Source organism: Homarus americanus, unplaced genomic scaffold (genome assembly GCF_018991925.1).
Source record: "Homarus americanus isolate GMGI-L3 unplaced genomic scaffold, GMGI_Hamer_2.0 scaffold4896, whole genome shotgun sequence".
Taxonomy (NCBI): Eukaryota; Metazoa; Arthropoda; class Malacostraca; order Decapoda; family Nephropidae; genus Homarus; species Homarus americanus.
In genome coordinates this window covers 7290102-7303730 of record NW_024749657.1, presented here as the reverse complement: position 1 = coordinate 7303730, position 13629 = coordinate 7290102, and the positions used below count along the sequence as shown (strand labels likewise).

General features: G+C 41.4%; 2 protein-coding genes across 2 annotated transcripts; both read left to right on the top strand.

Moving 5' to 3' along the window:
* The first annotated feature begins 430 nt into the window (after positions 1 to 430).
* LOC121853649 (actin, muscle-like) lies at positions 431 to 1631 on the top strand. The gene has a single exon (XM_042347962.1). The coding sequence runs from the start codon at positions 449 to 451 to the stop codon at positions 1577 to 1579; it is 1131 nt and encodes a 376-aa protein (XP_042203896.1). The 5' UTR covers positions 431 to 448; the 3' UTR covers positions 1580 to 1631.
* An 8600-nt stretch (positions 1632 to 10231) lies between these two features.
* Positions 10232 to 12677, top strand: LOC121853650 (actin, muscle-like). Its single transcript, XM_042347963.1, has 2 exons — positions 10232 to 10310; positions 11136 to 12677. The coding sequence occupies exon 2, from the start codon at positions 11164 to 11166 to the stop codon at positions 12292 to 12294; it is 1131 nt and encodes a 376-aa protein (XP_042203897.1). The 5' UTR covers positions 10232 to 10310; positions 11136 to 11163; the 3' UTR covers positions 12295 to 12677.
* The last annotated feature ends 952 nt before the right edge of the window (positions 12678 to 13629 follow it).

Genomic DNA, 13629 nt, shown 5'->3' with positions numbered 1-13629 from the left:
AAATAATTTTTTTATGGTTATATTTCCATCTTCAACTTGTTTTTCTTAAAGTCGATATTATCATCTTTTCTCATCTTAAAAAAGTTATGCCCATGGCAATTCATCTTATCCCTTCTCTTAAAACATAAACGTTGGTTTTAGTCTAAGGTTAACTACATCAATACATTTTCACAAGACATTACTTAAAAAGAACATTGTAGAGTGATTTAACAGTCTCATTTACCTAAACATCAACAAAAGATATATTTAAGTAATTTAAATTATTTTTTTTCTTTCTTTTTACTTACTGCGCAAATTACTTAGTCGATGTTCATAGATAGGAATATGACTAACTTGCTGTATACCTAAAACGAGTCAAATATTCAGTGGAAACGCTTATTCAAATTCTCTTTCTTAGAACATGTATCATTAAAACCCCGAATGCTTCCAGATCTGACACCCAGCAACAATGTGTGACGACGACGTGAGTCCCCTGGTTGTGGACAATGGCTCCGGCATGGTCAAGGCTGGCTTCGCCGGTGACGACGCTCCCCGCGCCGTATTCCCCTCCATCGTCGGCCGTCCTCGTCACCAGGGTGTGATGGTCGGTATGGGTCAGAAGGACGCCTACGTCGGTGACGAGGCCCAGAGCAAGCGAGGTATCCTGACTCTCAAGTACCCCATTGAGCACGGCATCATCACCAACTGGGACGACATGGAGAAGATCTGGCATCACTCCTTCTACAACGAACTGCGTGTTGCCCCTGAGGAGTCCCCTGTCCTCCTCACTGAGGCTCCCCTCAACCCCAAGGCCAACCGTGAGAAGATGACCCAGATCATGTTCGAGACCTTTGCTACACCCGCCATGTACGTGGCCATCCAGGCCGTGCTGTCCCTGTACGCCTCTGGTCGTACCACAGGTATCGTGCTGGACTCTGGTGATGGCGTGTCTCACACTGTCCCCATCTACGAAGGTTATGCGCTCCCCCACGCCATCCTCCGTCTTGACCTGGCTGGTCGCGATTTGACTGCCTACCTGATGAAGATCATGACTGAGCGTGGCTACTCCTTCACCACCACGGCTGAGCGAGAAATCGTTCGTGACATCAAAGAAAAACTCTGTTATGTTGCCCTTGACTTTGAAAATGAAATGAATGTGGCTGCTGCCTCCTCGTCTCTTGAAAAATCCTACGAACTTCCCGACGGTCAGGTCATCACTATAGGCAATGAACGTTTCCGGGCTCCCGAGTCTCTGTTCCAGCCTTCCTTTCTGGGTATGGAATCTGTTGGTATCCACGAGACCGTCTACAACTCCATCATGAGGTGCGACATTGATATCAGGAAGGACCTGTTCGCCAACAACGTTCTTTCTGGTGGTACCACCATGTACCCTGGTATAGCTGACCGCATGCAGAAGGAAATTACTTCTCTGGCTCCCTCCACCATCAAGATCAAGATCATTGCTCCTCCCGAGCGTAAGTACTCCGTCTGGATCGGTGGCTCCATCCTGGCCTCTCTGTCCACCTTCCAGTCCATGTGGATCACCAAGGAGGAATACGACGAGTCCGGCCCCGGCATTGTCCACCGCAAGTGCTTCTAAATGAATATCATGATTTTATGATTTACCATAACTATAAACCATTACCAATGTATTCATATTTTCGCTTTATGACTGTCACTAATAGGTTGTTATTTTTTTTATATTTACCCAATTCTTATACGTTAAAATATTCAAAATATAATGCATTTACTCTGTATATGACTATTATACTTACTGCTTTTCATTATATATATTTTTCTCTACCTTTTATGTACAATTCTTTATGAAACATATCACATCTATATATTTTTATTCCACTGAGTTTCATGCACACCGTATAACATTGTACACACTCGTAGTCATACATCATGAATGAGTTGTAAGCGCAACATCTATCTGCTGTGTCAAATATACATCTTTAAAATTCAAAATTAGACAAATTAAAGAATATTGTATAAAAAAGACCATTTGTTTTTCTTACAATATGAGTCAAGATATCCACAATTTGTAAGGCTTCATTTCATCTTGCCACATGAAGGTAATTTAAGTCGTCGACATTTTTACAAACATGTTGGAGTAAGACCCAAACGTTATAATTATTTTGTTTCCTCCTTATGACATGTGGGACTGTGAGTGTTAGTGTGTGTGTGTGTGTGTGTATGTGTGTGTGCGTGTGTGTGTGTGTGATTACATCTCAATAAAACATTAAGTGACACCAAGATGATATTCCCAGGAGCCGTTTACTAAAGCTTCGAAAGAAAACAAACCATAACTGAACTCATTTGATTTTTAGTAAGAACGACCCATTCCTGGATAACAACCTTCAGGAATTATAATAAAGACATCACTATGGCTTGATGCTTCTTATTCTTTCTTATTTGGCTCATATATCCCAGCTTTTTTAGTTCATCTCTCTCTCTCTCTCTCTCTCTCTGTCTGGTCTCCTTTCTTCAGTATTACCCATCCACGTATTCTCCAGTCTTTCCCTCTCACCCCTCAATTACGCAGCCTATGGATATCATTCATCTGTATCTCTATTTTCCTTTAATTTCCAGTGGGGCGAAAACAAAAAATGGCAACAATTGCCTTATATGTGAATAATGGCAGCAGTAGGGCGAAAACAAAAAATGGCAACAATTGCCTTATATGTGATTCATGGCAGCAGTGGGACGAAAACAAAAATGGCAACAATTGCCTTATATGTGATTCATGGCAGCAGTGGGACGAAAACAAAAATGGCAACAATTGCCTTATATGTGATTAATGGCAGCAGAGGGACGAAAACAAAAATGGCAACAATTGCCTTATATGTGATTAATGGCAGCAGAGGGCGAAAACAAAAAATGGCAACAATTGCCATATGATTAACGGTGGCAGAGGGACGAAAAAAAAATGGCAACAATTGCCTTTATATGTGATTAATGGCAGAGGGACGAAAACAAAAAATGGCAACAATTGCCTTATATGTGATTAATGGCAGCAGTGGGGCGAAAACAAAAAATGGCAACAATTGCCTTATATGTGATTAATGGCAGCAGAGGGCGAAAACAAAAAATGGCAACAATTGCCTTATATGTGATTAATGGCAGCAGATGGGCAAAAACAAAAAATGGCAACAATTGCCTTATATGTGATTAATGGCAGCAGAGGGGCGAAAACAAAAAATGGCAACAATTGCCTTATATGTGATTAATGGCAGCAGAGGGGCGACAATAAAAAATGGCAACAATTGCCTTATATGTGAATAATGGCAGCAGAGGGGCGACAATAAAAAATGGCAACAATTGCCTTATATGTGATTAATGGCAGCAGTGGAGCGAAAACAAAAAATGGCAACAATTGCCTTATATGTGATTAATGGCAGAAGAGGGACGAAAACAAAAAATGGCAACAATTGCCTTATATGTGATTAATGGCAGCAGAGGGGCGAAAACAAAAAATGGCATTGTGTGATTAATGGCAGCAGAACAAAAAATTGGCAACAATTGCTTATATGTGAATAATGGCAACAATTGCCTTATATGTGATTAATGGCAGAAGAGGGACGAAAACAAAAAATGGCAACAATTGCCTTAAATGTGGTTAATGGCAGAAGACGGGCGAAAACAAAAAATGGCAACAATTGCCTTATATGTGATTAATGGCAGCAGAAGGGCGACAATAAAAAATGGCAACAATTGCCTTACATGTGATTAATGGCAGCAGTGGGGCGAAAACAAAAAATGGCAACAATTACCTTATATGTGATTAATGGCAGCAGTGGGGCGACAATAAAAAATGGCAACCGACGCATATATGTGATTAATGGCAGCAGTGGGCGAAAACAAAAAATGGCAACAATGGCAACAATTGCATTATATGTGATTAATGGCAGCAGAGGGGCGAAAACAAAAAATGGCAACAATTGCCTTATATGTGATTAATGGCAGCAGAGGGGCGACAATAAAAAATGGCAACAATTGCCTTACATGTGAATAATGGCAGCAGAGGGGCGACAATAAAAAATGGCAACAATTGCCTTATATATGATTAATGGCAGCAGTGGAGCGAAAACAAAAAATGGCAACAATTGCCTTATATGTGATTAATGGCAAAAGAGGGACGAAAACAAAAAATGGCAACAATTGCCTTATATGTGATTAATGGCAGCAGAGGGGCGACAATAAAAAATGGCAACAATTGCCTTATATGTGAATAATGGCAGCAGAGGGGCGACAATAAAAAATGGCAACAATTGCCTTATATGTGATTAATGGCAGCAGTGGGGCGAAAACAAAAAATGGCAATTATTGCCTTATATGTGATTATTGGCAGAAGAGGGATGAAAACCAAAAATGGCAACAATTGCCTTAAATGTGGTTAATGGCAGCAGTGGGGCGAAAACAAAAAATGGCAACAATTACCTTATATGTGATTAATGGCAGCAGAGGGGCGAAAACAAAAAATGGCAACAATTGCCTTATATGTGATTAATGGCAGCAGAGGGGCGACAATAAAAAATGGCAACAATCGCCTTATATGTGAATAATGGCAGCAGAGGGGCGACAATAAAAAATGGCAACAATTGCCTTATATGTGTTTAATGGCAGCAGTGAGGCGAAAACAAAAAATGGCAACAATTGCCTTATATGTGATTAATGGCAGCAGTGGGGCGAAAACAAAAAATGGCAATTATTGCCTTATATGTGATTAATGGCAGCAGTGGGGCGAAAACAAAAAATGGCAACAATTGCCTTATATGTGATTAATGGCAGCAGTGGGGCGAAAACAAAAAATAGCAATTATTGCCTTATATGTGCTTAATGGCAGAAGAAGGACGAAAACAAAAAATGGCAACAATTGCCTTAAATGTGGTTAATTATTATGACCCTTTGTAAACTCTACTCTGTAATCCTTTTGCGCTACCGCTCACAGGATGAGTGTGGGGTGCACAATAAAGCAGCCGCTGTAAGCGGCAAAATAAAATAAAATAAAATAAAATAAAATAAAATAAAATAAACCGTCACCGCCACCGCCACCGCCACCGCCACTGCCACCGCCACCGCCACCACCACTACCACCACCACCACGTGTTATTTATACGTTTACAATAAGTATAACCTTTCATCATCATCATCACCACCATCACGACCTCACCACTATGCATTGTTAACTGCCTCAAGAACCACTATATCTTACCCCACCAACATCTCAGCTACCACCATCACCATAACCCACCAACACCCCACAACAACCACCATCACCATAACCCACCAACACCCCACAACAACCACCATCACCATAACCCACCAACACCCCACAACAACCACCATCACCATAACCCACCAACACCCCACAACAACCACCATCACCATAACCCACCAACACCCCACAACAACCACCATCACCATAACCCACCAACACCCCACAACAACCACCATCACCATAACCCACCAACATCAGTACCAACGCCACCAGACACCTCCCCCCCACCCTTCACGGTCGTCTCTCCCTGTACACACTGGGCCTTATCTTCTCTCGCTTCTGTTACGTAGTAAATATTTATAACTCAAACTCTTGTGTTCTTTTAATAGTAATGATTCACGGGGTCACTGTAATTATCTACGTATTTGTTTATATTATGTTTTTTTGGTTTATTTATGGGAGTTAAGTACATAAACCATAGGAAATAAAACACTGTAGTACATAAACCAGAACACAAGAAATAAATACATATATAGGGTTTAATAACTCTCTCTCTCTCTCTCTCTCTCTCTCTCTCTCTCTCTCTCTCTCTCTCTCTCTCTCTCTCTCTCTCTCTCTCTCTCTCTCTCTCTCTCGTACTTCAGGTAATGACGTAATAATAACAAGACACCTAATATTGTTTGATGTTTTGTGAAGGTGACTTGGTAGTGGTCATCACCTTATAAGTGCATCACTACGGGGAGGAGGAGGGAAGGGGAAGAGGGGCGTGAAGCACAGGTGACGCAGGACACTCAGTAGGAGTGGAAATAGCTGCTGCCGCTGCCTCAGAGTGGAGAAAAGGTAGATGTTGGTTATGACAGAAGGTGTAAGAGGAGGAGGAGAGTGGTGCTGGTGGAGGAGGAGGTGGGGGTGAGGGGTTGTGGAGGAGGTGGTGGGGGAGGTGGAGGTGGGGGAGGTGGAGGTGGGTGAGGAGTGGTGGAGGGGGAGGAGGAGGAGGAGGTGGTGAGTGGTGATGCCAGAAGCGTTATGTCAACAAATGGTTATACAGTCCTATTCTTCACGACTTTTGACTGCCACGCCCTCCTGCCTACCATGCTACGCCCTCCTTTCTACCCTGTCATGCCCTCCTTTCTACCCCGCCATGCCCTCCTTTCTACCCTGTCATGCCCTCCAGCCTACCCTGTCACTCCCGTCTTGCCCTTTCACCACCCATGCTGAGCCCACCCACCACGCCCACCTGTGCCCTCATTACCAACTGTCTTTCCCAGTCCAGACACGTCCCAGCTGGCTCAAGACCTAAGTGGTATTTATAGATGTCAAGACGTAACCGAAATTATACATGTCTCTGTTATGTTCTCCTGTGAGAGGATAATGACAACACACCTTGAAGATCAGTGATTTACACCTGTACGATGATTTGAGTGTTAGTTCTGTTCCTAAGTTGATATCTAATAACATAGCCAGGTGTTAATTACCACTAAAATGTACCACAAACTTTTCCAATCAATAAAACACACACACACACACACACACACACACACACACACACACACACACACACACACAAACTTCCCTCCATGGACAGGCGGACCGTGTTGGACTCGCTTACACTCTGAGGACATGTACGACTCCCAGTGTTGTACATTAGTGTTCAAATACTACACACGGTCTGAGATCACCCACAAGACCATCTCCCACACGAATAACTCTCTCTTTAGCTACTGTCTGACTGATCAGCCAAAGGAGCGTTAGAGCAATCGTGACACAACATAATCATCGAAGTCTCGTGTCATTTACTTACGGTTAATGAGTCTAATGGTAAAAGAACCTTAACTCTTATATATGATTCAGTTATATATCATCGACTTGCCGTACTACATTAATAATCAGATGTTAAATGAATGAAACTCTAATTTTTCAGGATCATTTACACCACAAATAACATATACCTTAACTTTATTGTTTACCTTCTCGAGTTTAACAAATGGTAAAATAGGCTAAAGGAATGTCTCAACAGAATGTCAAGGGTTTGTATTATCAGAATCTTGTAAATAATAAAACTCTTTAATCAAACTCTACATACAACCCTATTTTATTGAATTTAAGAAAGTGACGTCATGATTACAACCCCCTCCTCCAACCCCGATGTGGTACCGGATTGGTCGAGGCCAGTAAACAAAGCTGCTTATTGGTCCGTGTTTCCCGGGCATTAAAAGACGAGAACCAATAAAATCCCCGTGTTTTGTATTTCCACCTGACGATTATTATCACATCCTGTTTATAGCCAAGTGATATATGACAAAGTTTTCGTAATCGAGGACAAGTTGTGACCACGAGGACTTGAATGATATGAGCTAAGACAGGGCAAGACTACACTGAGAGTGAGGATATACTTGTTGTGATAATAGATGGGAGAGTGTTGATGATGAATGACGAGTGATAGTGAGGAGTGAGATGAGAATGATGGTGATGTTAGAGAAGTGATTGTGACAGGTGCTCCTTGGTTGTCTGCCCTGGAGGATGACGTCAGTGATGTACAGGGGATGTGAAGTAGGATTATGTCTTATGTCACGTTAAGACTTGAGTGTATAGCAGCTGCCCTCTGGTAAGTCCACAGAGAATATTATGCATTACATCTTTACTTTATAAAACCTAAATCAGTGAAGTTGTGGTTCTGTAATTGTGTTCATACTGATTAATTCAACAAAACAATATGCCAGCTTCTTAAACTATTTACATTTTCGACTTAAATTATTTGTTTTGTCTGTTTACCTCGTGGATATTTCAGACTTTTTCTTCCTTCCTCTTCGAAACATAATTGTGGTTACATCTACAAAAACCCGCCATAAATACATCTATAAATACAATCTGCGTGTCTTAATTATCCCATAAAAGGTAAAGGCTTAACAAACATAACTATTATTAGCAGTCACAAAGAAACCCAATAACCAAACACGAAAAAAAAACCGCAATGGTAAAATTTATTCTCTGATTAATAACATCATCCCGTTTCACATGTACTTGTACTAAAGTGATTAACATGACTGAATTTCCTTTTGACAGAAGACTTGGTGAAGGATGAAGTGAAGACGCTACAGAGGCACAACTACTCTCTCTCTACGTCCATAATTCACTACTAGGTTAACTGTCTCTCACTAGATCAACTTCTCATAGCATCCAACGTTAACTGTTCCACCTAAACACGTGAAATATGAACACAGACGCATCTACTCACATAGTAAACAAAGATATTAAACCCAAACAACTGACGTGTGAATTCCAATGAGATTATACCATAGGTAGTTCTGTTCTCTTGTTCAATAGGAAACGGGAAAGACATAACGTGGAAATCTTAGAGAATCCGGACCCGTGTTTATTACATTATTACGCATGGGTCTAAAATTACATCCATCAGCCATCGCCCCGTGTTGAGAGAAAACGGTCTAGTCTGGCAGGTGATGGTTACGGGCCGACTCATGTCTCTATGATTCTGATGATCATGTCCTCTGTAAAGTTATATTTCCTTGTGGATTATAGATACAGTATATGCATTCAAAGGTACAAACTCACACACACATACATACACACACACACACACACACACACACACACACACACACACACACACACGCCAATAAGTTCTGCGTGTAAAAAATTTCACTCAGTATAATCAAAGTAAAATGAGTTTGTTGCCTCAATATCGTGGTTATACTGTGATTATACTTGTAAGTCTGTCATCATTGTAATTCCCTTATATCTATGTTCTAAACTGTGCTTAATATACCTAAGTAATTATGTATAATGAATTAGTAACTTCCTTAAATCTATTTCACAAGAGAAGTTTAGACATTTGGGCATAAAGATCATTTTTATCATGTAATTTGTTCTGACTTACCATAACATAATCAGTAATAAACTTTTTTTTCAGAAATATTAGATGCTATTCTAGTTTAGGTTTAGGCACAAGACGTAGGCGCAGTTATAAAGGTGTACACTGTCGGGGCTTCAGTTGTACCCTGGCATAACAGCTTTACCCGTGATGTTTACATTTATACTTGTCTCAGACGTCTGGCCCCGCCCTCGAACGTGTACGACGCACAAAAACATTTACACGCTTCTCTTAATTATTGTTATCATTGTTACAAAAACATCGCGTAGTAGAGGAGAAGGTTTCCATTGTTAGGAGACAAAAGTAAATCAAGGTGTATTAATTTTTCTGAGCATTAAACACATTACTTAATACGTTTTCGTAAAGTGAATCGAGGAATCTGTATTTGCCTTGACTTTCAGTGTATTGTATATTATTAATTTATGTAAAGTAAATCAAGGTAGCTTTAGTGTGTCTGGCATTACTGCATCACCGAACACGTTCATTTGATGTGCCATTAACTTCCTTTGTGTAAGAAAAATTGTCGTACTCACAGTTGCCAGGTTCTACACGCGGCAGTTGGCTTTTGAGAGTTTTTACTGGTCTTCCCCTTCCTCCTTCCCTCCCTTTCCCTATCCTTCCTTCCTTCCCTCCCTCCATCCCTCCATCCTTCGTCTCCTCCCTTCCTTCCCCCCCTTTCTCTCACTTCCTAAGGGTGAGTCTAGTCGTTAGGAAGATAGATTATCTTTTTTTTTTGTGTACTTCATCCCTGAGTGTTTTTCTCGTCTCCCCTGTACAGTTTTTATTATACAGAATACCAACCGAACTTTGTATAGAATCAGAACAGTCATTTGTTTAAGGTAAAGTGAACAAAGACATACCATTTTCGGAGCTTCCTTTAAGAGTCTATATAAAGAAGAGTCTAGTAAGGGAGATATTTCGGGAAATCCAAACACACGAGGGAGGAGGAGGGAGCAGAGAAAGAGAGGGAGAGGGTGGGCGTGTTAGGGTGTGGATGTGGGTGTGACGGGATCCTGGTACCTCGAGCTGCAGACCACAAGACGTGCTTTTTTTGGTCATACTGTAAACACAAGGCAAGTGGAGGGGATGCCAAAGAGGGTTTTCAACACTGGATTTCGTTGTGAGGTGATATTTCTGAGAACCCCGAGCATGTATATAAGGGGGAATGGACAGGCGTCTACCTTTAGTCTACAGCGGACTCAGGAAACAGCCCATACTGTAGGTGGTGGTGAAGCCTTGTCTTTTTTTTTTTTTTTTGTAATCTTAAGTGTTTATAGTGTTAGTACAGTGTTAAAGATAAGATACGAGTGGACTTACATGTGACGTAAAATCTCATCATAAAAAAAAAGTGAATTATATGGATACACTTTTCGTAATGGTATAAAGTTTATAATAAGAAGATAACGTTAATTTTTTTTTCCCAGCGTGTGATTTTCTTTTATTTGTCATACTGAATTAAATAAAAAAATACGTTTAAGTTGTTATCTCATGACTGTGACGAGGTTCAGTGTTTTAGGGTCATTAGTCTGTTACACACACTTACTGTATATGGAGTAAGGACTTATAGAACTACGTGAAGTTCAACCATTATTAAGTGTATCTGACCGAGTGTCGACCTTAATATGTCAATAACTGATGAAAAGATACTCATTAAGAAGACTTTACGAGTTAGTAATATGGACGCTAATGATTATATAGAATACAAACACTACTTGTTATAACCAAACATAATACCAGTTAAGAAATTAATCTATAAATGATAAATCAAATATTAGAACAATATCCTAACTATTATTACTTGTTTGGCTAAGTCAAAGATAAGAAATTTCAGAACTTGTATCCTTATTCCTAACAGTTAAAGGTATTGTCAAAGTGGTCTAGCATGCCATTGATATTGCCATCCTGCCAGCCTATTATATCTCAGAAAAGAATGTAAGTGAATAAGAGCCATGAAGTTAAATTCAGACGAAGAACATTGTTTAAAATTAGATTAATATTACAAGGTCATCAACTGTATGATATTCATCAACTTTCTTTCAACAGATCCTCTACCAAATAACTCATCACCATCATGTGTGACGACGACGCTTGTGCCCTGGTTGTGGACAATGGTTCCGGCATGGTCAAGGCTGGCTTCGCCGGCGACGACGCTCCCCGCGCCGTATTCCCCTCCATCGTCGGCCGTCCTCGTCACCAGGGTGTGATGGTCGGTATGGGTCAGAAGGACGCCTACGTCGGTGATGAGGCCCAGAGCAAGCGAGGTATCCTGACTCTCAAGTACCCCATCGAGCACGGCATCATCACCAACTGGGACGACATGGAGAAGATCTGGCATCACTCCTTCTACAACGAACTGCGTGTTGCCCCTGAGGAGTCCCCCGTCCTCCTCACTGAGGCTCCCCTCAACCCCAAGGCCAACCGTGAGAAGATGACCCAGATCATGTTTGAAACCTTCAGTGCTCCAGCCATGTACGTGGCCATCCAGGCCGTGCTGTCCCTTTACGCCTCTGGTCGTACCACAGGCATCGTGCTGGACTCTGGTGATGGCGTGTCTCACACTGTCCCCATCTACGAAGGTTATGCTCTTCCTCACGCCATCCTGCGTCTTGACCTGGCTGGTCGTGACTTGACTGCCTACCTAATGAAGATTATGACTGAGCGTGGCTACTCCTTCACCACTACAGCTGAAAGAGAAATCGTTCGTGACATCAAAGAAAAACTTTGCTATGTAGCTCTCGATTTTGAAAGTGAAATGAACGTGGCTGCTGCCTCCTCCTCCCTTGAGAAGTCCTACGAGCTTCCCGACGGTCAGGTCATCACCATTGGTAACGAACGTTTCCGTGCTCCTGAGTCTCTGTTCCAGCCTTCCTTCCTGGGTATGGAATCTGTTGGCATCCACGAGACCGTCTACAACTCCATCATGAGGTGCGACATTGATATCAGAAAAGATTTGTTCGCCAACAACGTCATGTCTGGTGGTACCACCATGTACCCTGGTATTGCTGACCGCATGCAGAAGGAAATCACTGCTCTGGCTCCCTCCACCATCAAGATCAAGATCATTGCTCCTCCCGAGCGTAAGTACTCCGTCTGGATCGGTGGCTCCATCCTGGCCTCTCTGTCCACCTTCCAGGCCATGTGGATCACCAAGGAGGAGTACGACGAGTCCGGCCCCGGCATTGTCCACCGCAAGTGCTTCTAAAGAACTAAAGTACATTCAAATAATACACATTCTGACGCTGTCCATTGTAACAGTTTACCCCATTAAATATTTTTGTTAAACTAAGGAAATTAAGGAAGCCGGTACTCTGAATTCTCGTGGAATCCTAAGAAGCTACAAGTGTTTCCTTATAATGTAACATGCCGATACAAATGCCTCAAAACTTTGCAAGATTTCCTGAAAAACCACAACAAGTTTACCATTGTATTCACTTCTTCATTTACATTTCAATGGTGACTCAGGAAATGTGCAATAGTTTTTCATCGGATCTCCCCCCAACACATCTCCGTCTCTTTACCATAATCCTTTGTTTCAGTATTTATTATTATATTTTCTAAATACAATTATACTTTCTATGAATTTTACGACTTTTTTAATGAATCCTTCAGTCTGAAATGTATATCCAAAGACGTATAATAACTGAAATGCAAAAACCCAGAAAAATAAAGATAATAATTATATATGTGGAAGACCAGCAATACATCAATAAGAGAAAGAGGCACTGACGTTATTATTCAAAGTATCTCATTTTGCACAAGAAGTTCAACCATACAAGTAGTTCTCTCGAGTTGCTTAAATTCTAACTTTCCTCAAAATTTATAATTGGATTGAGGTAAATATTATTTAATAAATTATCGATTCCATAATTTTGCCCAGGCACATCCCCTGATTAGAAGAAGATCGTTGTAGTTACTACTTAAAACTACATACCTCAACATACACAAGACATTTTGCCCAGCTCGTGAAATGGGCTTTCAAACTATCCCAACCTAATATAACCTATATTATGTTAGGTTAGGTTAGGTTAGGTTAGGTCATTTTGCCCAGTTCGCTTAATGGGCTCATAATCTCGCCAAGGTTAAATTAGGTTGGATTAAGTTAGGCTAGATTAGGCTAAGCTAGGCAAAGTTTAGTTAGGTTGGAATCGGTCGGGTCGGGTTATGTTAGGTTAGGTTTGATTAGGTTACGCTACGTTACGTTAGGTTACATTACGTTACGTTACTTTGAATTAGGTTAAGTTGAGAACCAATTTCACGAACTTGGTGAGTAAGTCTAGAGTGATCACTCAGACGTCAAGCAGAAAAAAGTGACTCTGATGCGGTGGGAAGTTTGCTGACAAGTTGACAAAGAGGTAGTAATGAAATGACGGCTGGAGGTGTGCAGCTCCGCCAACATCCACACCCTGCGTCACCTCCCTGTCACCACAAGTAACAGCCACACCCTGCCTCACCTCCCTGTCACCACAAGTAACAGCCACACCCTGCCTCACCTCCCTGTCACCACAAGTAACAGCCACACCCTGCCTCACCTCCCTGT